Source organism: Pinus tabuliformis, chromosome 8 (assembly GCF_031772625.1).
Source record: "Pinus tabuliformis cultivar Carrire ecotype Pingquan chromosome 8, CPIR1, whole genome shotgun sequence".
NCBI lineage: Eukaryota > Viridiplantae > Streptophyta > Pinopsida > Pinales > Pinaceae > Pinus > Pinus tabuliformis.
This window is the reverse complement of record NC_142294.1, coordinates 107,012,286-107,039,789: the sequence shown is the minus strand read 5'-3', so window position 1 is coordinate 107,039,789 and position 27,504 is coordinate 107,012,286. Positions and strand designations below refer to the sequence as shown.

The following is a 27,504-nucleotide window of genomic DNA, read 5'->3' as shown; positions in this document are numbered from 1 at the left end:
GTAAATGACGTCAGGAATGGGTCATGTACATAGGCATCATTAAGCTTCCTTAGATCTACGCAAATCCTTATTTCATCCTTTTGTTTCTTCTCCTAATCCACCATGGGGCCCACCCAATCAGACTCCTGCATTGGTTCTATGATGTTTGCTGCCAGCATCTTATCCAACTCCAAGCGAACCTTTTCTTTATACTTAGGATTTAGGCGATATGACCTCTGCTTAACAGGCGTCGCGTCCAGTTTCAGAGTGATTTTCATAATGCCCAAGTCTCCTATTATGCCCTTCAAGTTCGAAAACTTAGTAGGGAACAGATCTTGATATTCGCGGAGTAACGCAACAACCTTATCCGCAGCAGCATCATCCCATTAATCTCCAATCTTTGCAAACCTCGGTTTTGCTTTAGTCCCGATGTTTACTTGCTTGGTTTTCAACGGTGCGGTGATGTTCGGGTTCTCTATTTGTGGACCTTCGACTTCGTGATGCCCTATCACCTCTGGAATATTAATATTTCTAGGATCATCGTCCTCCCCTTCAGCGGTCACATTATAACATTCCAGCACATGGCGTAGCTGGGTGCCCCAATCTGGTTGGACCCATTCCAGATGTTCTTGCGGTATTCTGAAGATCACTGCCTTAACCTCCTGTAGGGCTTCATCAATGCTCTCGAACCTATCTTCAAAACTGAAGGTCATTAAGAATGCTTCTCTTAAAATGTCTCATTCCGCGGTGCCATGGCAGAGCTTCATCTCCAAATACCAATTCATGGGGATTGTGTCTAAAGTATGGCAAAACAAGTGTACCCACTCCGACTGCAGCTCCATTCCATACGCTTTAGTCCACTTCGCTAGGTGATTGCGTGGGTCATCCCTCCCATCATATTTCTCAGTCAATCGAAGGTTAGGTCGACCAAACCGCAACCTCATCATTCTTCTATAATCCCGCCATCCATCAAAGCTATCCTTGTGCGTACCCCACCATCGTGTGGGCGTAGCACGCAGTGCCAAATCTAACGCTTGGAAGCGGTGATACTGAGGGACTTGATGCTCAAACGCATCCAAAAACTTATCCACGTCAGTTAGACCATCATAATAAGGTAAATTCCTTACATCCGATGAAACACAGCACAACGATTTAGTCATCATGTTGCAGCGCAGTGTAGATACTTCGTGTAGTAGATTCTGCTAATGCTCCAACTCTTAATCTGAATTAGAGGTTCAAGAACTCTCCTGGTCCCATGCAATCCATCCATCTGCTGTTGGATTGATCCATTCTTGATCTCGCATTGTGATTTTGTAGATCTGATCTAAGTCATTTTCACTTTCCTCATAATTGCGGACCGGTTCAGTGTAGCGCGACTCTTCTGCAGGGTCCAATGGTACTACAAGTCGAAGCGATTTCTTTTCAAATGAGATTGTCTGCTTCTTCAAGTTGATCACCCCATTCATGTCAATGGTCCAATCAATTCTGAGGAGTGCGAGGTATGGATTACTGTCATCAACGATCTCTATCACTTCAAAATCGGCCAGCGCACTTGCACCTTCTATATCCACCGTTTCTGCATGTAGTTGTCCCATAGGGATGATCTTCTGCTGGTTTTCCATTCTAAGCTGGATTAGAGACCACCGCAGCGCGGGTCTCCCCATTCTCTCCCAGGTTTGTTTTGGCAAAACATTCGCATCTGACCCCAGATCCAAGATAGCCTAGTGCATCTCATAATCTCCTATCTGCGCGGTGAGCCTCATCTCTCGCCCTGTTCTTGCCTTATGTTTCCCAATTTTTCTAACTACGCGGTGTCCATCGAGGGCGTTTTCTTTACTAGCAGATTTGTTTATTAACTCCTGTAGGCCCTTCATAGCTTTGCTATCGTGCCACAGTTTCATGCAGGTCTCCAAGAACGTAGTAAGGACAGAGGGATCAACCTCTGTAGGTGCACTGGTTTCTTGCATTTTGTTCTGGCTTTTTGAGGTGGATGCCTCAGTGAAGCTTTTCTTGGCCTCCATAAATGTTTCCTTAGCGTGCGCCAAATCAAAACCAGCTTTCTTTTCTAGGGCCCTGCGGACCCATCCGTCCTCTTCAGGTTGTTTCCATTTATCATCGCTAGTTGTTATCCTGCTTCTCAGCACTATATTTACGCTCTGATCTTCCTTGTGGGGCTCAACTCTCATCATTTGTAAGTTCTGTGTAGGTTGCTGAGGCTGCGCCTTCTTCTCTTGCATCTTAGCTATCAACACAGGGCATTCTTCTATAGTGTGGTCAAACTGGCTGCAGTATTGACATGACGGGCATGTCTGATTCTGACACTCCTGCGCGTAGTGCCCTAGTGTTCCACAATTGTAACAAATAACCTGTCCGCGACCTCTACCAGGCCCTCCTCCTCCTCGACCTCGTCCTCATCCCTGATATCCTCTGCGCGCTCCTCTGACGCCCTGCTCTGGAGGCTGAGTTTTTGCTTGCATTCAGTAGGTAGGTGTTCTTTCCATCATCAGTTCATAGTTGCGACAGTGGCACTCATCGTGACCCACTGATTTGCAGAAGTCACAAAACAACTGTTGTGGTGTCTGAACGAACTTTTGGAGCAAATGACAATTATCCGTTGCGTGTTTTCCAGCCACCTGACAAATAGTGCACCATAGCGCAGCCCCCATACTCGGTCCTGCTGGAGCTTCTAGCCTCAGGGGAATTGGTCCCCCTCCTGTGATATAGTTCACAAATACGGGACAATGGTCTTTATCATGCCCCTGGCTCTTACATTTCAGACACCAAACTTTCCCGTGCACCTCTGGCTTAGCCTCCTTATCTTTCTTCAAGCTCTGTAGTTCTAAGCATAGGCTCTGTAACTGAGAATGGATTTGCTGTACCCCCAAGGTCGCATCCTGCATAGGCGTCGCATGCAACCTCATCGTGATTTCTAGGGCTTTTGCTTGAGTTCCTATCTTCTGCTGCAACAAAACAACCTCATGTGGGGAATAAGCGAAGCTATAAACCATTCGCGGTGCTGACCATCTGTGAGCTGCATATTAGCTTCTCGAATCACACATTTCAACCTTTGATCTAACTCCCAAGGCGTCTCATCAACCCTCATCGTGATCTCCTTAAATCCAACTACTGACTGCGAGTCAGACTTAGGCTTACTGAACTCTTTGTTTAAAGCAACCTTAGTCTCTGCTAATGTTGCCACAGGATGGTTTGAACAATACTTAATATACCACGTCAGTGTGCGATCCTGCAGAGCAGTAACCAACTGCGCCTTGTCTATGTTGTCATCAGTAATCTGTTGCACTGTCCACACAACATTCACGACAAACCAAAACTGATCTGTATCTTCTCTCCTTATGCCCTTGAAAATCGGCAACTTCATTGTGTTTGACATGTTGAATGGAGATAGTGGTGGTGGAGGTGTGGGCGAAGGTGTATGCGGTGGAGGTGGAGTGGATGGTTGATGTGTCTGTGGAAAACCTTGTCTTATCAGCTGAACAACACTCCGCGGTGAAGCCTGTACTGCTCCCTCGTCGTCGCTCAAAGGAGGTCCAATCAATGGCCTATATTCAAGACCTGATCTTTCCCGATATTTGAAGAGTTTTCTGCTTCGCATAGCTCCGAACATCAAGGCAATGGCATAACCCGTTTTTCACACAAGAGCATCTTAATCCAGGTATTCAAAGATCTCAAATACTTACCTCGCGGTCCTTTGAAAAAGCTTTGCTCTAATTCATTGTAGCTGACTGAGGTATCAACTGCAAATTCTGTAACAAATCCTCCTATAATTCGATCAAGCCAGTGGTCGACAGTGCGCACGATCTTGTCTTCAGAGGCTTCTAATAGTCGCACTAGCTCTAGAGTCCACACTATTGGACCGTCAAGCTTCCATCTCCCTTGGCCATTTGCCAACTTAGCTAACCACTCGTATAATTCGATCAGGAAGGTGCAGAAGAAAATTTCGTGTATTTCCATATACAAATATCTATCCAACCACTGCTCCTTTGACAGGCGCGGATTCCTGTTTTCCTGCGCCGCAAATTCGTGAATCTTTCTGTCCAACCACTTTTCAATTTCCTTCTTGGTCGGATTCCAGTGATGTGACATCACACATCTCCTTAGGCAGATCTCGGTCCTGGCAACGGAACCATTTGTTGGCTTACCAACCAACAAAACCCTACACTACTGGCCCTTTCGGCAACAACCTGCGTAGTGCAGGCCGCAGTCTCACTTGAAGCAGTATGGGGGGATGTTGGAACCAAGTTTCCACATCCAAAGATTAGTGGGATGTCTTTTGAGTGCCCTAGATCTGCCTTCGCACAGATCTATAAGCCCCTAGGGCTCGGTACTGCAATTCTATCCCAACAGCCTTTAGACCTTCGTGAAGGTCAACGATTGGTCTTTGCGGACCCTTAACAATCTATCCATCCACTTACGCGCACTAGAAAACAATCCTAGGTCAGAGCTCGCGCAGATCTACTTACGTATTAATAAACAGAGTTGATAATTCATCAAAGTCCTCGCGGAATTACATAAACTTGCTTGCGTATATCTTCTAACAATTATTCAATAAAGTCGCGCATCATTAGATCAATATTTCATAAACATATTATTCATTCACAATATATATCGCAATCATAAATAAACAGAAGTAAACAGATAAATGCAAGAATTCTCCGATAATCTTTTTTATTGATCTTCAGTTAGGATTTATAGACTCAAAACTACCTTGCACACTCAGCTGCAGGGGTCCGCGCACTCAGCTGCAGACTCTATCTAGGCCTCTGCGCACTCAACTGCAGAGCCTTTCTCTCTTATGTGACCCACTTCTTTGCGCTATCTTCTATTGACCCAATACATACTTGATCTGTCTTAGACTGTCTAAGACACGCTATTTATACAATTCCATGGTCTGCGGACCATGGGTGGATTTGAAAGCCGACTCAACTTTACATAAACGAGGGGCTAAAACCCCTTTTACTTCTAATCATCGATGCGCTCTGCATCCACAAATCACGGATACTTTACATCTTTTACAAAAATTACATCAAAACTTGGGTTTTTAACCCCAAAACCGACCCAAGGGACCCCATCCCAACAATTACAAGTGAAAAGTACCTCCTAGTGAAGAAGATCATCTCAATCATAGTAGAGATGCAGACCATGGGTGGATCTCAAAGCCAACTCAACTTTACATAAACGAGGGGCTAAAACCCCTTTTACTTCTAATCATCAATGCGCTCTGCATCCACAAATCGCGGATACTTTACATCTTTTACAAAAATTACATCAAAACTTGGGTTTTTAACCCCAAAACCGACCCAGGGGACCCCATCCCAACAATTACAAGTGAAAAGTACCTCCTAGTGAAAAAGATCATCTCAATCATAGTAGAGATCTTTTTGCTTCTTCCTTCTTAAGCTTGTTTGTCTCAAGTTCTTTCACTTCCTTAGTAATATGGGCTTCTTCCCTGTCTCTCTGGCGTTTAGGACAATCTCTTCTATAGTGCCCAAGTTTCTGTCAACCATAACATCTTTCCTTAGCCATGTTCTTCTTTTTCTTCGGAGGATCAAACCTTCCAAATTTTCCTTTTCCTTTTGTTACTGATTAATACTTTCTATCTGATCCATCCCAACAATTACAAGTGAAACGTACCTCCTAGTGAAGAAGATCATCTCAATCATAGTAGAGATCTTTTTGCTTCTTCCTTCTTAAGCTTATTTGTCTCAAGTTCTTTCACTTCCTTAGTAATATGGGCTTCTTCCCTGTGTCTCTGGCGTTTAGGACAATCTCTTCTATAGTGCCCAAGTTTCTGTCAACCATAACATCTTTCCTTAGCCATGTTCTTCTTTTTCTTCGGAGGATCAAACCTTCCAAATTTTCCTTTTCCTTTTGTTACTAATTAATACTTTCTATCTGATCTTATGTTACTTTCTTTCTTCAACCTGTCTTCTTCTGCCTTGCAGAGAGACCATAATTCGATCTATGTTATAGCTTCCTCTTCCCTAGTAGATATGAGGTTACCTTGTTCATTAGTGAATGCATTTAGAATATCAGAGATTATTTCGTTATCAGATACCATCTCTCCTAGATCCTGCAATTGGCCTTTTATTTGAGATGCCTTTGAGAGACATGACAATATCCCTTCATCCTTTGACACCTTCAATTTATATAGATCAGATCTAAGTGATATGATTTTGTCTATCGTGCTTTTAGAGAAAAGTTCTCCCAGCTTGTCATATATTTTTTTAGATGTCTCTAGCTTGGCTACATAGGAAATGACTCAATGAGAGGATCTTTGATTGACTCCGTAAGAATCTTTTGAGCCTTGAGATCCCTTTCCATGTATTCAGATAATGCTTGTTCTTTGGATGGCTTGGAGATCTTTCCATGGTCATGATTAATGACTTCATTTACTTCGAGGACTATGTCTATCCTTCTTTTCCATACTAGGAAGTTTGATACCCCAACCGGTTTTTGGTTCTCCTTAAAACATGAAGCCTTTTTAACTAGATTAGATTATAATAAAAGGTACTTACTTGTGAAGATAGAATCTTCAACTCTATGATGATGAATTTGTTGCTTTAGATGATCCTTTTAAGAGGATTCTTTCTTTGACGAGGGAAGATTGCCTTCTATAGGATGATTTTCTTCCAAATGAGATCCTTGCTTCAATAGAGAGAAGATTGTCTTTCGATCTAACCTTCCTTAGATTTGAAGATCTTCTACTTCTTTGGTGATGTATGATCTCTAGAGTGTTTCAAGGGTTTCGGTCTTTCTTCTTGCCTCCTTCTTGAAGACAATTTCAAGACTCTTGTTGATGTAGATTTCTTCGATTTAGGGTTTTGCAGATCTTGCCCTTGGTAGCCCTTGGATTGGCTATGATCCTTCTTTGAAGTTCGATTCTCGTGTGTCTACTTGCTTGAATACCCCTTCCTAACTTCAGCACCTAAGCTCCGATACCATGTTGAGAAATCTAGGGCATGGATAGTTAAAAGATTTCTCTGCTTGATAATTGCTTGTGATATACTTTTACTTCTTAACTTATATTCTTTTCTTCGTTATGTTATTATTGTGTTCTTTTCATAAAGACAATTAGCAATATGCACAATAAAAGACAAGTGATACAGTATGTAGACTAGTCAGCCAGGGCCAAAACCTCTCACCTCTTGAGAGGAAAACCCGATCAAAATTCTTCTTCTAGATCTTCAATTGACGAGGACCAAGACCATGACACAAACCCTTGACTCTAGTATCCTCCCAAGAACCTTGTCACTAACCATGATGCTTTGCCTCTTCCTTCTTGATCTCGAATTGCTCTTCTCGGCTCCTTCTAGAGAAACTCGGTCTCTGTTCTTCACACTACTTTTTCTCGGCTTCCTCTAGAGAATCTCGGTCTCTAGGCTTTCACTGATCTTCTCTAGAGAAACTCGGTCTCTAAATCTCTATCTTAGTCACCCAGAAGAATCCTTCTTTCACTGCCCAAAAGAAACCTCTCCTTCGCTTGCCCAGAAGAAACCTTCTTCTTCGCCGTCCCAGAAAAAACTTCCTTCGTTACGCCAGAAGAAACCTTTCCTTCGCATTGCCCAGAAGAATCTCTTTCTTCGCTGATCCAAAAGAATCTCTCTTCGCTATGCCCAGACGAAACCTTCTTGTCCTTCCTCCGCACTTCTCTTTGTAGCCCCTTGTTCGCACTCTTTCTTCACCCTTCCTTCGCACTTCTGCTTCACCGAAAGCTTGTTGAGTTGCTTGTCTTTAAGTGAGGTCGAGTTAGGCTATATAGACACTTCTTCTCATGCCCTTTAGGCCGACATGATTACTTGTCGTTAGGCCAACTTCTTCTAGCATCTTCTTTCATCATTGTAGGCCAACTTGAAGAGGATAAGTGACAAGGTCTTGGAGGATACTTTTATATAGACAAATTTTACCTTTTACATAGGGTAACATGATTTCATTACATGACAACAACTCTACCATTTTATGACTAGATGACAAATAAATCCTGAAGACTCTCAATGGGAGTCTTGAGTCAAAAATAAAATCTCTTGCTCATGAAACCCATGAAGCAAGTCAATATAATAATTTTATTTTTCTTCTTTACATCTCATTACATAAAATCATAATTACATGTCATTATGAAGACCGAACCTAGTTACACTTTTCAACAGGGGCACGCAAGTATCCTCATGGGTTTCCAAATAGATTGAAGATGCTCGTAGACCATCTGCAAGGGTTCGGATGATGGTGTAAGTGATGCCACATTAGCATACAGGTCCTGGGTCATCTGCCAAGTGCATGGTACAATTGCGGGGCCAATCATGCATGGTGAACCAAGTGCATCTTGCTCTTCCAATAAGTGAATCTCGAGCAATCTCTGAACATCTTTGGGGATCCATGGAATGTTGTCTACTGCTGTGGAGTCCCATAGCTCTCTACACACACCCTACATGTGCCAATGTAGCCCTTTGGAGGGTTAAGACCCCGTATAGGGAGACCAAGCCCAAAATGCAGACCATCTGCAATCCTGCATAAGATCCAATGCGTTCCTTAGCCTTCTAGTACAACCATGTTATTTAAAGGAATCAGGTTAAAGAGATTACAAACCATGGACAACAGGTGGGCACGTCATAATGGCATGCCCTTCCAAAGTGGGCTTTGGCATGTGCTAATGTCTCCAAGCTCCAAAGGGGGTTAACCAAGTATCCTATTAGGTGGTTTCTACCTTTAGAGGGGACAATATATCCAAGGTACATCCTTCAAATGGTGGTGGCATGTGATAAAGAGATGAATGGAATAGGGAATGAGAGGGGCAATCCTGGGCCACATGTCAGGGTACAAGGGTAGCTAATAAAGGGAAGCCCACACTGGGTATATAATGTATAGGAGGGAGAAATCATGGTGCACGAGATACCTCGGCCTTGATTTTTCCACCCTTTTTTATATGCCTTTTTCCTTTTATGATTTTTTTTTGATTAACTGCTTGGGGCTCAAAGGATAAGAGCATGATGTGTAAGGTATAACAATGGATACCCCTTTTAAGGTAGGGTGGTTCATTGCCCACCAAGGGTTGGGACAATCATGGGTTCCAGAATGATAAAGGAGGCTCATCTAGGGCCTATAGGAACCAGGGTGATGGCCATGGGTATGGGGTAGAGCTCATGCATTTGGCTTTTGCCCACGTGCTAAATGTGTTTGTCCCGACCATATTTTGCATTTTGTGGTACATTTTCCTGTTGAATGTGGCCAATTATGCTTTTACTTTTCTTTTTAGCTGCATCAACCTCCGGGGCATCGTTTCAAGCTCGACCCAAGGTGTGGGCAAGGGGAAGGGGAGGCCAACCCTATGTGGACCCAGTGGGGAAATGTGGACCCAGGTGGGAAGAATAATGAATGGGGCTATAATGAATGGAAGGGGAGTAATGTATGTGGATGAGGGAGCGAGACCACACAACCAAAATCAGGGTTTCCCATGTAGTACCACCCTAAAACCCAAAGGTTAGTAAAAGAGATCCCACGGGAGTAAGATCCAAGGATAACATCCAAAAGAGGTCTAGGGGACAAAAGCACAAACCTAGTCTACTCTTTTTGTCAAATCCCCCTATTAATCCATGCCCAAAAGTGTCTATGATAAGCAAACTACAATACTCAATTACCAAATGACAAGGCATACCTTTAGGTTCGGAAGGCCCACCTTCAAACATACGATCATGACAGATGGGTGAGGGACCAAATGGCTGGCTCAGGTGGCGGAGAAATGGCACAACAAGCTAGTTGGTGGTTGCAAGGGGTTGCTGGCTGAGGACCATTTTGGAGAAAATTTTCTCCTAGGGATATCACCCACAAAATGGTGGGTAACATGTAGTAAGCTTAATGTTCTTACGTCTTGGAGGCTGGTTTCTCAGCTTCTGAAGGTGTGGTGGTACGTATTTTGCATTGACTAGTTCTTTTGACTTTTTGAAGAATCACTTTCTTCACCTTGATTTTGTTGGACACATGAGATTGCGGCTAATGATGGTTCCTCAGAATCTAAATCTTCACTGTGTGTAACAACAATTTCTTCTTCATGTTTTTGTACTTCAACTTACTTCCCATCTACTATTTTATAGTAGCGTAAGGTTGCGCCTGCACATTTATGTCCTAGTGTCCAGTTTTCTCCACACTTGCGACAATTATTTTTCTTTTTTATCCTTTTCTCTGACTCTTTACTTGAAATGTATGATTTCTTCTCAACTTCATAAGTATACAACTTCTTGTTAAGGCATCTGTGTCTTGATGTCCATTTGTCTCTACAATACCTACATTTGTTTGTTTCTTTTTTCCCTGAGTAGTGTTGTTGGCTTTCATCTTCCTTGAATGATGACATTTTGAACTTATGGTTTTGCTCAATAATTATTGGTGCATGTCTGGTTTCTTCTTTAGTTTTGGGCTTGTACAACTTCAATTTTGCTGGCATATACTCCTTTAGTCCATATCTATACATTTTTAGCAGTTCTTCATTAGAAAACCCTCTTTGTCTTACATCTAATACTTCCCATTCGTGGGTGTATTCGCTTACAGACCCTTTTTGCTTGAGATGAACGAATTTTTCGTAAATATCATCTTCGTCGTCATGAAACCTTTTTAGCAGGGCATCCACAAAATTTTTCCAAAGGAATGAACGAGCTTCACATTTGTTGGACCACCATAGTGTTGGAGAAAATGTAACTACGCTAGGTCTTCATAATGTAATTTTGATATTTGTACTTATTCAAGAAAAGAGAAATTATTTTTGTATTATTTGTCAATGAGTTTCTTGATCATTGAAAATAGGTCAAGCACATTTTTAAGTGTTTCTAGAGAGTCAAAATCAAAGTGTAATTATGATAAGACCCTTTGAGGGCATGTTACATCATGTATGACATCATACAAGGTCATGGGAACACCTCCAAGCATGGTCAAATCCTCTCCTAGCACCAACGAAGTCTACAAGCAACAAAAAACGAATAAAAATGAATTATGAAGCAAACTGTCAAGTGAGCGTTAAGGACAGTCATGTCGGCTGGAAGAGGAGGGACAAACCTCTATTTATAGAGGCTGTCCACTCCTCATACAACGTAGCATCAAGCTCTGAAATCAGCGAAGAAGGGTGGCCGAGTAAGGGTGAATAAAAGATAGGTTTGAGGAACCTCTAGTGCAGCAAAGGAAAAGAAATTAAAGCTGCAGTCAAAGGGACTGTTTTTAAGGTGAAAACTAGTCACACGTGTGAGGAACAGAGCCATCTCTGCGGTCACAACAACAGTGATATAACAGTCTCACATGTATCATTGTTTGGGTTTCAAACTAGGCTTACTAAGCCTCCTATCCAAGCATAGAGAGAAGGACCTCAAACGAAGCTAGAAGAAGCCATACACCTACAGCGAGGACCCTCCCATGTGCGAAGACTAGCACTTGCAGTGCTGTCACACTCAGTGTACTACCATGCATGAAAAGAGAACTCAGATGATCTAGAGAAGGAGTAAGTATCCTTAGGTGAAGGATCTCACTAAGTAGAAATATCTCTCCTCGAAGATTTACTTACAATAGAAGGAAGAACGAAGTGCTGGAAGACAAAGTGCCGGAAGAAGTGTCGGAAGATGTGCCAAAAGTGACAATGCAGAAGGAGGAAGGATTTGACTTATGCTTAGAGGATATTTTAGTCAAGGGTCTAGGGTTTGGCAGTTGTTCAAATAAGAAGCTTCAATAAGAGAAATCTTACAAAGGGTTTTCCTCTCAAGAGTGGAGAGGGTTTGTCCCTGGTAGAGAGCCAGATTCTGTGTTCTTGTTATTTTGTCTTGGTCGCAGTTTGATGAAGCACACACATATGCACTAATAAGAAGAAGAAGAAGTATAAGCTAATAAGAAAAGTAAAAAGACTTCACAAATTGTTATCAAGTCACTGAGAATCATCACAACACTACTTTGCCCTAGATTCTCTAACACATAGGAACCAATCATATGCTTCAACTTCCAAGTTGTTTGATGCGGTCATGATATTCTCTCGCTCACCTATTGGCGGGTTTGACTAAAAAATGGCTTCCATTTTATTAACCCACATAATAGCGTCTCTATTATCTTTACCATTGTACTTAGGTAATTCACTTTTAATTCGTTGGTAGTCTTTTTCTATAAATTTTGTATAGTACCTACTTCCTTGGAAGTGTATTCGCGACATTTGCAGAATTTCATGATTTGGAAAATCTTCGCCTTCTGGAGTTTTGGGACTTTTTGTTGGTTCTTAAGTAATTAAAGGATTAAAAACTAGATTAAATCCTCCCATTAACTGGGTCTTTATGCCTAGTAACATTCTCTCAATGTTATTTATTTTTTTAATATCGTTTGCCATTCCTTCTTGTGTCACAAGTAGCCTATTTTGACCTTCTCCTAACTTTGCTTGTTTCTTTTCGACATTATCGAGGCGTTGTCGTACTTTATCGAGTTCTTGAATTTTTTTGAATTGTCGTCATTGTTTTTATTGCCCATTTTTCTCTTTTTCTTGGTGGAATCATTTTTTTAAATTAATTAATTATATAATTTCAAATATATATTTTTAATTATATGTAATTATATAATTAATTTTTTAAATATAATCTATGTACATATATATATATGTATATGATTTAAACATTATAACACAAGGGTTACTAATTTTAATGGAACACGGTTTGAAAAGGACGTGATGGATTGTTGGGAATTTGGTCATTGATGGTAGCAGAGACGTGCCAGTCGGGGTCCAAAGAAAACGACGGAGGTCAATGATGAAAGAAGGCACAACGGTTAGACAGTATGTCATCGTGGAGTTCAGGTAGCTGTTCGCTGAGAGCTGGCAGCAGTCGGAATGGCAAAGTCAGAGCTGGTGATATGGATTGGATGGGAGGCTGGGACGGTGTTGAGAAAAGGGATAGGCGGATGACAGCGTGAAACAGGATGCAGTTGGACAGGGACGTTGGGATTCGACGAGGAGGGTACAACCAATGTTTTAAAACTCCGACTCCGACTCCGACTCTGCCGAGGATCGACTCCGACTCCGACTTCGAAACGGTAATGACTTGGCCGGCTCGATTTCAATGACTCGGTTGTTGTAAAAAATACATTAAATATTTATTTTTTTTATTAAAAAACATAATTTTAAATATTTTAAACATAATTTTAAAGATTTTCATTCATGTTTCCAAACACACAGCATTATAATATAGATGGAAGACAACATATGATCAAAGTAGGCTCATGAACCAATCCATTATATCAAAATGGTACCCAATGGCAATACAATTACATAGTCAACTGTCATACATGATCAAAGACTCAAAACAAAATACAAATAACCAAGGAGGCTAGAAATGGCCTCTACAACAAAAGTAAACTGTGATGGTGACCAGACTCCAATACTAGTACTACTGCAGCACTGCTAGCAGCTACACTACTACTGGCTAGTAGCTACTGCCAGAGGAGCCAAGATCATCTCGACCAATCTCTGGATCATCATCATCAGAACAGTGAAAAAAAAATATAGTAGCTCTAGGTGTCAAGGTAAGGGTTTCAATTTGTATTCCTTTGTGTGTTCCAATGGAATTTGTTTGGGTAATTCTTTGAGTATAATTTCAGAACTTTATTGTATTTTTGATCCGCTGGTGTTGTTTTACCTTGAGTCTAGACTCTAGGGTTATTTTATCCTTAAGATCTGTTCTCTTCCTTTTTCCCTTGTGATTCGGTTGGGATTCCTTTTCAATTGCACACCCAGAATTTTATTACAGACCTGCTCCAAAGAACTCGACATCCACTAACAATGAACTACAGGACTTATGCTTGATTGTGGATAATCATTTGCACTGAAGACTCAAGTAAAGTGTTTAGGGCTCGGACATGTGTAGTAGGGCTTGAGGAAAAGTTATATTAACTGCAGATTTTAGGCCTTATAACCAGCAGCATAGTACTGTTTAGGTCCTTTTTGCATTAATTTGTTTTGTAACTTTGAGTCTATTAGGTATTCTGTTGAGTGCAAGAGTAGGCCCTCATTCAGGGCATCGTTTGACATTTCAATTGTAATTTGGACGATACCTTATTGCATAAACGAAACTTCTGCAAGACATTGACATCCGATTGTCAATATATGTTGTTGACTCTCACTATAAGACAGTGGCAGTAATCACTTTGTATATCAGTGAGTAACTTCAAGAAATAAATGCACCACGCCAATCATTGATTTCAAATTTCGTTGTGATTTGGTACTGTTGACCTCTACCGGTCAACTACCCATGCAGTACACCCCCTTTTTCTTTGCAAGAAAAGGGCAGCACCTGATCAGCGTGTCCGTGCCATCCAACAGTCATCAGCAGCTTGATCAATCTAATTGTAAACCCAGTCTGCATGTATTAATTGTAAATAATCTTAGCAGATATGAGTCATGTATGTAAAATTGCCTAGGTGGACCTAACTTTCTAGTGGTAATCTATGTCCCGGAAGGTTTTTCGTCTCACCGATCCATGGATCGGCAGAGTTTTCCTTCAAACCTGACCCCAAAGCCGGGATGGATTTTATCATTGGAACTTTAGGAGAATCCTAGTGTGTTGATCTGCTAGATTATCGTTGTGTCGCAGAACTGGGTGTTTTGTGAGGGTCTGTATTAAGTGGGTTTGTCCCCTTGAGATGTAAATTGTAAAAAGTCATCATGAAATGTGTCTTGAGGGTTGAAAATGTTTTAAATCCCCTCGTGAGTCCTAAGTCCTAGGTCCTAGGTGATGTTTCCAAAGACTTAGTTCGATGATCCATTTAAAAAAATGAAATAAAATAATAAAATAAATAAAAATTAAGAAATTTAAAAATTAAAAAAAAATGAAATAAAATAATAAATAATAAAAAATTAAAAAATTAAAAAATTTAAAAAATGAAATAAATAAAAAATAATAAAAAATTAAAAAATTAATTTTTTAAAATAATAAATAATTTTAAAAAATTTAAAAATTTAAAAAATGAAATAAATAAAAAAAAATAATAAAAAATTAATTGAATAAATCGACGGATGAGATCAAGAGATGTCTTGATCCTCATCAACGGTCGAGATCATTTCTACATGGATCATTCGAACTAGCCGTTGGGATCATTTCCTTTATATAGGGTCTTAGGTGGTCATTTCAGATTAATTCGATCTGTGAGTCTAAGACTGAAGAAGCTCTCTTGTAAATCTGTTTCTGGTTAATAAAGGAAGACTTTGGGGTCCATATCTTGCTGGTGTTACTCTCTTGGAATGCTGTGAGATCATTTCATTTTTTGCATATGTTATTTTCAGCCATTAATAATAGCTTTTTGTAGAGTATTGTGAGCACGGGTATCTTGTTCACTTGCTGGGGTTTGAGTGCTGTTAGGGTTTCTGAAGTAATGGCAGGTATCTCCATTACTGTTTGAGATATAGCAGCATTTTTGCCCTCTTTGTTGACGGTTGTTTTGAGCTGTGCAGAAAACATTTTCTGAAGGAGTTTTGTGGGCGTTCGGGGAAGTTCTCGGCTGAACCAGCCAACTCCCGCAAGCATTTTTTGCTAAGCCCAATTGGATTTGATCCTGGGTCTATCATTCGGTTTATTTTTCTAATTTGCTTGAGAGATTTTTTGAAGTTCTTCACAGTGAAAACCTAAAATTTCTGTTTCCTTAAAATATTTCCGTGCTTATTGTCGAATCTGGCTGTTAAGGGGCCAAATCTGTACATTAATCAGCTGTTTTGGGGTTTTAACTTTTGTTCTATATACAGATTTTTCATTAGGGTTTTCTCTTCTTTTGTGTTTTCTTGTACAGGGTTTTCAGAGAGATATTATCTGATACGTTCTCCTCACCGCCGTCTGGTTACCAAAGGGCTGCATACTTTCAAAATCGATTCAGAGAAATACGCAGACATTGTGATCTGGCCCAGAAACGAAAATGACAAAAACTTTGGGCTGTGAAGCATAAAACTGGTGCGGTGGGCAAGGAGATTGACACGCTTGAGGTAATAAAGCCAGTTTCAGACAGATCCTCAAATGGCTGCAATCCGTCTTCATCATCTGGCCACTTGACTTTGAATCCGATGCGTAGTAGCTGTTCTGTCCGCGCATGGGAGAAAGGTTTACGGTTCAGTATATCAGCGTATTTTGCCTGGCAGATTTATTTTTACCTGTGCCCTCATTCGAAACATTCACTAAAAGCGAGCCTGTCATTTGATCGCCGTAAGCATATCACATTACGCACAGTCTTAAACATCATTGCCGCAGTCAGATTCATTGAGTCTGCGTTACCAGTCATCGAGGTTGGCAGTATTTTCCAACTGCGGCTCAGGCTTTTATCGCAGAAACCTTCGACATCGGATTCATCAGCGCATTTGGCCCAGGTAATAACACGCCCAGGTCTCAATTTGATGAAGTAAGGTAATCTGCGGCTCAAAAAAATCGTTTTGCTGCTACGGGCCAGGTTCCAAGCTGATAAATTCATATAGCAAGAACGATTTTCTTTTTTTTCTTGATATGTCGGCTCAGCAGTCATGCAGGTAAAAAAAAAAATCGATCCATTCACGCCTCAGGTAACCCTCACTCGTCCGCCGTCCTTCATATATCTGCATACTTCTCCAGCGTGAAGGATTCTCAGGTCTGCGTTTCGATTTTATCTGTTAAGTAGTTGAGGGTTAGGATATTTTTTTAAAGACAATATGCGTTGATCCCCTTCCTGCAGTCGGTAGCTAGTGAAGTCGTATTTTTTTTTTTGATTATTTTGGATAGGCTAGCGTAGATGTCTCAGATTTTAATTTGTTTTATGTAGTTACGATTTTAGGTTTTTTTTTTTTTAAAGATTTTGATTTAGTTTTTTTAGATTATAGTTTAGGATTATATACATTTGCATAATTTATTTATTAGGTTTTAATTAGATTTTTAATTAGATTTAAATTTTGGTTTTAGTTTGGTTATAAAATAAAAAAAAATAAAAAAAAGGGGCTTTTTATTTACGATTAAATTTTGTTTATTTTAGTTTAGTTCTTTTTTAGTTTTGACTTTGATTTTAATTTAGGATTTTATTAGGATTTATTTTATTTAGATTTTATTTAAGTTTTTAGACTTTAGATTTAATATTTGTATAGTTTTATATAGATTTAAATTTTATGTTTTAGATTTGTCTTTTAGTTAGATTTCAATTTTTTTTTTTTAAAGTTTAGTTTAGAGTTAAGCTTAGTTTTAATTAGATTTTGATTTAATTTTTATTTTAATTAGATTTTATGTTTAAAGTTTTCATAAATTTTAGTTTAGATTTTTTATGACATAAAAAAAAAAAAAAAAAAATTTGAAAAACATATTAAAATTTTTGGAAAATTTTCTTCGTCAGATCCAGTTATTTTCGGAAATTGTCATGCTGAGATCTAAATTTTCAAGTCGAGATGCGGAATTGATATCTAGTTAATGGTTATGATTCATGGTGGTTTAAAGCATTAATTTTTTGAAAATTCTCAATTGCTGGATATCGTTTTGGTCATTCTAAGAGCATTGTGATTTAGCTGATGATAGATGATTGCTGTTCATGGTCCATATTTTTATATCATTTAACAAGTAATCGTTTTAACCACAATCTCTTAAGGCACTGGTCTGCTAAATTAATCAAATCCATCGAGTGCTTTTTATATCGTGTCTCGTGTTTCCCAACCAACTGGTCGACAGTTGGTCTCATCATCCCACAGGGACTATCCCCCTTAGCCGCGGGAGACAGGCTTAAACGGAGGGATCGGGGATCAGAGTGACAGCCCCCGGTCTGAGCGTTGTCGTGTCAATCTGCGCGACAACAGGTACAAAGGTATGTTGTGGATCATATGCACTAAGCCAATCATTGGTTTCTAGTTTTGTTGCGATGATTGATATTCTCTTAAGGCCTCAGAAGTCAGAACAGTGCAGTTTCTCATCAACAACTTGATTCAACACTTGATCTCTTGACTTGGTTGTTTACATAGTATACAAAGCCTACATAACAATATACATATTAAACATAGCAGTAATCTATACATAATAGTTGACACAGTATATACTATATATATAATCTATACATATGCATGACAATAATGCACAACTTATAACAATATAGCAGAGCTCTAGTAAGATAGTGGTTGGTATAACAGTTTGAGATCCAAAACAAACATTAAACAATTTAAAAATCCCAAAAAAATCAATTTTTAAATGCTGTTTACGTGTGGAGGGCCGTCCCTTTGTGACTCGGCCGAGTCATATTGGAAACGGCCGGGTTGGCCGAGTCACCCATGACGAGTCGGCCGAGTCAACTCGGGACCGTTTCCAAGGCCGGGTCACTCCCAACAGCATCAACTCGGATCAACTCGGCCGTTTCGGTTTTGAAACGGCCGGTTTTTAAAACAATGGGTACAACAGAAGAGACTGTCGATGGAATGAAACACGATGACAGCGAAACACAACCGACTGGAATCAGAGGGCAAGGACGTGAGGGTTCCGACAACACAGGGAGAAGAGCGATGGCATGGAAGATGTTTGTTTGAAGGAGATAGTGGATGTGGTAATTGTTATCACTCAGATTTTCCTTGAAGTTGTTTGAAGAGGAAAGGGGTCTGAGGTAACCACAAACCAATCTTTTAGATACAGAATCTAGCCAATCTGTATCCAGAGAGGGCTCTCTCTTTCAAATTTAGCTTTGTTTTTGAATGATATTAGGCTAGTTGTGAAGTTTAGGAGTTTTGTTTGAATTTGGGTGGTGAGATTCAATAGCAAAGGGGTAAGACTGAGTAGCTTAGTCCATTGGGCTGATGGAGTCAAAGAAGATGGCTTAACTGGACTTGGTTTCTTCACAAAGGATGGTTTAACAGAGCAAGGTAGTCAAACAGGGAACAATTAGAGACTTAAAGATGGGATGGGCTTAAAGGGTTAAAGGGCAACTAAGAATCCTTTAACATACTTTAAGAGAGCAGAACATGACTAACCATCAATAAAGAGCAATTAAGAATTCTTTACTAAATGATTAAGATGAATAAACTAGGAAACATGAGCAATTAAGAATTCACTGTTTATACTAGTTCAGAAGAAAACATTGAGAATAATAACGATTGAAAACAGAGTGCAATTGAGTATAACCTGAGTTATTCTTTTTCGTTTATCATTCAGATGTGAAACATAGATGATATTTTAAACAAGGAAAACTTTAAAACACAAGGTATAGATGACTTATTGATCCGGTGTTTGATTCAAGAATTCTGAGAAAAGTCCTTAGCTCCAATTCTTCATCCAGCAAGCCACAAAGTTGGTCCAAACAACACTTTATTACAAAATAGTCAATATTACAGCAATGTCTAAGAATCCACACAAAATACTTCAAATGGAGAAGTATTTATACTAATTGTAAACTGAAATATCTTGAAAAAATATCAAGATCAGTTTCACAAATATCTCTAACTGTTTACATTAATAGAACTTCAATAAATGACATTCCAAACTAATGAATCTATTTGGCACTATGTTTATGGATTTATGGTGACAAAAAAGAGAAAGTCGAATTTGGTAGCAACTCTTAGTTGATGATGAGGCATCCCAGTCATTAACTGCATCCTTCCTTTGTGCATTCTGCCCTAGAAATTCTGCAAACTTAGGGTCCAATGATATGCTTGTATATCTCAATCCGTGATAGATATGTAAAAAGTGAAAGAGGTTTTTGTAGATAGGAATGTTTGTGAAATAAACCTCTCTCAGTTTCCCAAAATTCATCTCCAGCTGTTCATAATATTCTCTGCAAAAAGATGTCAAAAACAAGACTTTACACAAATTGAAAAATAGGCTGTGAAGACATGCACTTATCTCCCTCTTGGTAATACCTGTGTAAAAAGTGAGAGAGGTTTTTGTATATGAGACTTTTGGGAACAAAAACCTCGTCCAGTTTTTTAAAATACTTCTTGGAGTGGCCACAATAGTTTCTACAAAACTATGACTTAAACAGGAAATTTCTGAAGAATGTACCATTTTTGCTCTAATTTCATTTTTTAACCTTAAACTTCTTTTGACTGTTTTTCATTTTTACTTTGGATAAACTTCATTGTAGCTGGTGAAAGTGTTTTCATCTTTGTTTAACCCTCAATGTCTTCATGTTTACTTTTACTCTTTACTGTTTACTTTTTATTTTTTACTTTTACTGCTGTGTTTTTTCATCTGGCTTCACTTTGACATGAATTTGTATGCTATGCTTTGTAACTGTTTTCCCTGCTGTTTATCTTTATGCTAGCTGATTTACTTGACTTGGTCTTCAATCTGATACTCTTTAACCCTGATACACTTTGACTGTTGTTTACTGTGTCCTTTTACCTTCACTGTATATTTTAGGTTTTTACTGTCTATTTCAATAGTAAATTCTTTTAATTCCATGTTTCCTCTGCTTGTCTTTTAACTGTATGTTTTATCTTCCATCTCTGTTTGAATAGATTTGATAATAATCTTGGAGTAAACAGGTCTTATGACTACTATTAAGACTGTTTATCCAAGGATGTGGTCTTCTGATCACCTGTAAAAGAAAACAAATTGTTAAGAAAGCATTGGTTCGCAGGGGAGGTCGAAAAGGTTTCATTTGAGCTTGAGAGGTCTATGGAGTGAGTCCAGAATGATTTTTGGGAGGTAAACCATGCTCAAATCGGTTAACAGAGGCTTCAAGTGGCACAACTAGGTTACATAAGGTTTTACTGCATAATCAGGTGAAAACGAGCAAAACTTTGGGTTTTTGTGTTTAAACGGGTAAATGGTTGGTATTGGCGGGTTAATGACAATTGGCGGCAACTGGATGACGAGAAATTTTGTCATTTATGGGAGGTGGTAAGCGGGTTTCATCGCAGTGCTCATGGAGGGGGGGCGGTATTCGAGCTTGAGCGAGCGATTCCATAGGATGGGCGACGCGTGGCGTGGGTACTATTCAGGAAACCGCTCTCCATCGCGCGCTAAATGTCGACCAAAAGGATCGTGCGATATGCGTGATGACCGTTGGATTTGCGGGCGCCGATCGGACGGTTGTCGGAGAGGTGAAGTGGCGGAAGGTTAACGGACGACGGGCCCGATATAATTTAAAGGGATTAATCATATCGGGGGTGATGCAATTGGTTATAGAGTTATTAATTAGTCCAAATGACATAATTAATCCTCATTGAATGGTGGCGGGGTCGGGTTCTTAATTAGCTACGGATTAGTTAATTAATCCCGTTTTATTGTTTGATTTACAGTGATATTTAACCATCGGGGCAGGATATGTAATATTTGGGGTTTTGTATAATAATATAATACGGGCGTGGGTAATTTTGTTTTATAGGGGAATTATATAATAAAACATTAGTGTTTAATATGACCAAAATGAATGGGACAGCGCTAAGTCTAATGTTTTTCGAAAATGCATTTCATCATACAAAACTTATACCTTAGGCTATTGATAGACGAAGGTTTCATGTAGATAGAATGTTTTTAATTTTCTTAAGAAAAATAGGATTTTACTTGGGAAAAGCTTTATAAAGGGAATGAGTGACTTTATGAAAGGGTGAATATTGATGAAGTGGATTTAAGTGCTTTAGGTATTTCAAATTATTCGGCTGAGGGTCCTGTCCCTCCAAAAGTCAGAGAACTGCTCTGAGCCCCCCTAACTTATTTATAGGTACTTTTAGTACTTAGGGGAAATTAGTGAATTTTTTAGGAAAAATGGAGTAAGGAAGTTAATTAGTTTGACTTTGTTTCTTTGATGTGTTGTCTCCAATGTGAGTTGTGCTTTGTCCAAGTGATGAAAGAAAAAGATTTTAAGCATTAAACTTAACCATTCACCACACATTTATTTTGCAACCATCATCTACTTACCCTACCTACTTTAACTCAGCATTTTCACTTCTTTTATTTGGGTGCAGTCAGATTGGCAAACCCTTATCCATCTTCTTTTTCCTTTACATGGCAAGCCTACCTAAGTCTACACTTATTACATCCAAGGGCTCAGATTACACTGTTGAGCTCCTTTTTCACTCTACCTATCTACTTATCTGCCAAGATTACACTGTTTGGTCAGATCTTTATTCTCTATTTCTACAACATGAAATTGAAATATGAACTAACCAAACTTAAACTGTTTGACTATTCATGAATTGTGGCATAAGTGACAAGCTGCACACAATTGTTTATTGTACAACAGTAAAAGGTAGTGGCATTTAGACTTGCACACTTTCCTTGGTCTTTCTTTTTGTTGGGGTGCATTTTCTTTCATTTTTTTGACCTTCTTTATTCTTTTTACCCTTTGATTTTTCTTTTAGGGTATAGCCTCTTTACATTTTTTAAATTTTTTGATTTTTGAAAATATAGAAATCCTTTGCAACAAGTAAAGGTATGAACATATCACATAGCTCATCAAGTCAATCATGATATATGACACCTATTGGTATAGGAGCATAACAGTAGTTTTTGCAGCAGACGGTGACTAAAGGACAATGGAACAATGAGGAGATGGAGCGGGTATAATGTCAGGATGTGGACAGAATGGATGAAGGTTGGCGCAGGTGTAGCGAAACGAACACGATGTAGGCAGGAAGATCAAACCTGCTCTGATACCACTGTAAGGAGAAAACCCGTACATAGAAGTGTAATCATATGTAGCTTTTGTGAATTGTATGTAAATAAGTAATTTTTATTATTAATAAGGAACGAATGGTGTACAATACCTTCGTGGCGGTTTGCCTATATAGGCAATGACTAGCCACGAAAGATGAATAGTTATGTCTTTTGACTATTTACCTCTTCATAAATAATGTTTTAATAATTACTTTAAGTAATTAATTAATTATTTATTATTTTAATATTATTAATATTTTATGAATATTTTATTCATAACACCCCCCGTGTTTTCAACACCACATATCTCTATGGATAGCCCATGTACCTCCTTATGCAATTTATCCCTAGCTCAGGATAAAATAAAACATGACCTAAAGAGTAGTATTAGTCAAGGTCAAGGACTAGTGATAAAATAAAGATAGAAGTATCTCGTTTAACCCCCTTGCATTTCCCCATTTCTGGAATGGTAGTCTGCCAATCTCATCCTCCTCTTCTGTAGCCTGTGATGTATTTATATTAACACTTATTACACAATTACAAGTCACAATTGTCCAGTTTATAACCATTGATCATGTACACATAGTGGTCTGGGGATCAAAATTGGGATATTGCACCTACATTGTGTAATATTCAGTCTCACACGACAGTGCATGTTCCTTTTAACTTGACACTTGTACATATACATACTACATATATATACTGACACATGGACACTTCTTTAACTTGATGTCTTACTGTTACTGTTGTACGCGTTTCCAATTCTAACATTAAATCCCTTGCTGCTATCTTTAATGCCATCTCAGGTTTTTGCTGTTGGAATTCCAATCTTTTATTTATGTGCTCCTCTAATTGTTTATTTGCATAACTTGCTGGTACGTATCAGCTTTCTGGTCATGTGTCAAGTGGAAGGGTATGCAGTCTTTGCAGGCCTATACTTCATTTTCGAATATACATGATCTGTGCTGACCTGTCTCCTTCACAATTCTCATTGCATCCCCTTGTGATTCTTGATTATCACCGACCATCTTTAGCTCTTGTTTCTTAATTGCAGATAAAGAGAACACTGCATTTGTTCATACTGTATTGGATACTCCTATTTCTTTCATATCTCGTGTAACTTTGGAACTATCTGTGGGTCACTTAACAAATACCCCAAGTGCATTAGACTTATTCTTGTGCTCATATGCTCAAGTGTTTTAGTCATGTTCATGGAAGAAAATATAGTGATGGTTTTCAGAAACAAAAATTGGCAATGCTATAAGGAATAGCAGAAATGAAAGCATTATGCCTAGTTCGTTCCCATTTAGAATTATATGCCCGTGATAAAGTTTTTTCCATTGTCGCTGCAGCTTCCTCAGAGGATGGTAGATGCGCTTGCTGTCAGACAACAACTACTATCACAATATAATCTTCTGCAGTCCCGTCTCAAGGATCTAATTCAGGCTGCAGAAGAAGAGGTAAATGCTTTGCTTATCAAGCTCCATACTGAAGTCAGAAACCGAACTGGTAATTAATTTTATGCATTTCTTTTGTGCAATTATAGGGTTGACACTATGCATTTGCAATGTTTTTATACCTGTTATTCTTCTGTGTGCAACACCGAAGGCTTTTTTCCTCTTAACCAATGTAGGAACATTTGCAACTTGCAAGAAACATTTTAAATTGACTGTCTGCTTTCTGTATTTGAAGGTGCGGATGCTGGCTCGCATGTGCAATCTAGAAAACAAAATCGAAGTTGTTGGGGAACCTTCGTACAGGCAGGATTCTAATAAACATTGCAACTAGTTAGAGTTGTAGAAAAAACAAGGACAATAAGTAGATTTGCCCACGTCTGAACTTCCCAAATTGGTCACTTTGATAAGTAATTCATCGGAAGTAGCGTTTCTAGACATCGGTATTAAAATTTTAAAAAATAATGAACTTTGCCATGTTTTACTCTGTTTGCTGCAAGTTGTACTTATACGACTTTGTGAAACTTATTGTTGAAGTGCCCGGAAGAGTAGGGTCAAGAGAGCCCGAGAAAACTTGGATGAGTCTCTTGTTGCGAGATTAAAGCTTATCGATAGCTATGCAAAAGTTAGTAGTTTTATACCAACTTCTGCTACAAATGCAAACTTTACATCCTGCTAGAGAATCATGTGGCTACCTTCAAAATGTTTAATGATTTTTTGGGATTGAACAGCTTGCTTCGATGATTGAAATAGAGGTGGAGATGGACAAAGATGTTTTTGCAGCAGAAGAAGTCACCAATGCTGTGAGTATTAGTTTTCTTTTAAATTACTAAGTAATGTATCTATTTCCAGTTGAGTCTTTTTTCTACATGTAAATAACTTTAGCAACTATTTCATGTCACCTTGTTCTTTGTTCCTAAAACATTCTAGGCAACTTATTGATAGACATTTATCGTTATACAGTCAAGTATAGCCGAGCAAATTGAGCGCCTCATGGAACTAGAAGATCTGGAAAAGGTACGGTAGAAAACAATTCTATTTACACAAACCAAAGCAGGCTTGTTGATTACCAAACTATATTGGCGAGTTAGATTCCATCAGTTACTTCACATCAATTATTTGATTCTATTATTGCAGCAATGGCGAATTCAAGCTGAGGCAAATGATGAAGTTGAGAGGCTTCTAAGATCTGCACCAGTTTTACCCGATTCTGTTTGAACCAATGTTTAATAACAGGCCAACTTCAGAGTCTCCCTGTATTTTAGTTTTATAAGAAATGTCATGCTTAAGAATGTTTGTGGCAACCTTGTATCCATGAGTAGCTTTTTCTGGAAGGAATGTGCAGCTTTCTCTGGGATTTACGTAATTCAATACATACTTCAACTTAAAAGCCAGATTCCATACTATGGTGCCACATTTTAAAAAGCGGAAACAGCATTTTTAAAATCAAGGCAGATTATTGATGTTAATGTAATTCAATTTATAACACGAATAAATTAATTATCAATTTGTTTTATGTTTTGAATGGATTTTGATTGACTAAATCATTTCTGATTGTGCCATGGAAACTGTTTGTCAATGCCAAAACCCTCTGTTCTTATTCCACTGACATTCACTGTTTTCTTTCTCATTTCTGGTATCAAAAGATATACTCAATATGTCAGGCCCTTTTGTCGATATGCACACGCACATTTTAGACTTCCTATATGTTAAAATTGGCAACTAGGGCCAAACTCCACATGGGTCATCTTATTTATGACAGCTGATATTTTTCTTGGATTCCTCTCTCCGAGAGGTGTAGGATTGATCTAAAGATCATCCGATTCTGACATGTAAAAATGAATATATGAATTTATTTGTATTATTGACAAATTGTCAAGGTCGGCCAGCAAGCAAAACAGAGATTTTTACCCCGAGTTCGTCCTCAACGTGGCATATAAAAGGAGACCTCAAGTCATTATTTCATCATCTCATCTTCATTCATCTTTCTCTCCTCACTTGATTGGGTACGCAGATTAGGGCAGCCATCTCTCACACGTGCGAAGGAAGGAGTTGACTGCGTTGACCAACGTTGACCGAGCTGTAGGGAGATTGTTTGGCTGCATTGACTACTTGTGTTGCCCTGTTTTGACTGCGGATTGGGTGAGGCAGCTTCTCCTTAGCTGGCCACAAATCTGGGCACTGAAACCGAGTTGATCTGGCCTTTGGTTTGACCAGCGTTGACTGTCCTAGTCGCTGGCTGCAGTTTGACTTCAGTTGACCAGACTTTGACTGAATTTTTCGGACTGTTTTGGACTGTTTGGGTCTGCTGTTGAAGGCCGAAGTTGACTGGGTTTGACTGAGCTGCTTAGAGGAAGAATTCTGCCCTGTTTGACCAACGTTGACTTTTCTGGTTAGGGCTTTTTCTACCGCTTTCATAAATGATCAGATTTGTAAATTTGTACTATCTCTCTTTGTTGAACTATTGAAAAATATAAGAAGAATTGATCAAGGGTTCCCCACATTGGGGTTTGTCCCTGGCTGGTGCCACATCTTGTGTTCTCTTGTCTTGGCTTGTCTTCTGCTGTTTATGTTTATGTTCTATCTGCATTTTACTATCATGCTGATGTGATTGCTAAATAGGATATTGATATTGGGCTAATAAAAAAATTGAAGTAAATTGCTCTTAAGCATAGAACATACCAAAAATTAACATGTTATCAGAGCTGAGGTGAAGGCAAAGCCCAAGCAAGAGTGAAAGAGCAATCACCGAAGACAGTTGGACAAGGACAAAAGGCTAAATGGGTTCCTCATCCCACTTCTCGGCTGAAGACAAGCTCCGTGAAAAGTCTGACTATCATGGATGGAAGATGTCTCTTGATCTGACATTGGAAGAAGAAGAAGTGTTAGATTATGTGAAGGGGAAATCCTTGAGCCTTCTTCAAATGCACCCTCTGTTGCGAAGTCCAAGTACAATAAGGCTAAAGTCAAAGCGAAGAAGATTATCAGAGATTCCATTGACAAGCATCTGGTGGTCTACATCTCTGATTTGAACACCTCCATGGAGATCTATGACAGGTTGGTCAACATGTTCAAGGTTAGTGATGCAAATCAAATTATATTTCTAAAAAATAAGTTGAAGGATATTAAGAAGGGCAAGGACGAGGATATTCAATCCTACTTCTTAAGGATCACTGAGATCAAGAATGATCTTCTGTTGATTTGAGCGGTCATTCTTGATAGAGAACTTACTATCACTACCCTTGGAGGACTCCCACCCGAGTGGTATATATTTAGAACCACTATTCTCAATAATGATCAAATTCTAGGGTTTGAAGAATTGATGTCGAGATGCATTCAAGAAGAGACAAGAATGGTGGAGCAAGAAATGCCTTCTAATAGAGGCAACCCCACTGCTTTCTCCACTCATGCCAAAAGGAGAAATATTGCAGAATCTAAAGGTGCCTAGATTAAAGGGTGGAACGAATGGCAGGTTGCAATAAGTT

At 39.1% G+C, this 27,504-nt stretch overlaps 1 protein-coding gene across 5 annotated transcripts in view; it reads left to right on the top strand.

Annotated features, from left to right (window-relative positions):
* LOC149234358 (Pentatricopeptide repeat (PPR) superfamily protein) overlaps nucleotides 1–25,473 on the top strand; it is a 104,247-nt gene extending 78,774 nt beyond the window's left edge. For 2 of the 5 annotated variants that reach the window (XM_089371804.1, XM_089371802.1), the window contains 6 exons: nucleotides 23,918–24,025; nucleotides 24,258–24,325; nucleotides 24,557–24,644; nucleotides 24,751–24,822; nucleotides 24,983–25,036; nucleotides 25,157–25,473. In XM_089371804.1, the coding sequence (XP_089227930.1) occupies nucleotides 23,918–24,025; nucleotides 24,258–24,325; nucleotides 24,557–24,644; nucleotides 24,751–24,822; nucleotides 24,983–25,036; nucleotides 25,157–25,237 (471 nt within the window). In that variant the 3' untranslated portion in view covers nucleotides 25,238–25,473. Of the gene's footprint in view, nucleotides 1–23,917; nucleotides 24,075–24,257; nucleotides 24,326–24,556; nucleotides 24,645–24,750; nucleotides 24,823–24,982; nucleotides 25,037–25,156 lie in introns of those variants that run through there. The other 3 variants (XM_089371803.1, XR_016246084.1, XM_089371805.1) reach the window with 3 other exon arrangements.
* The last annotated feature ends 2,031 nt before the right edge of the window (nucleotides 25,474–27,504 follow it).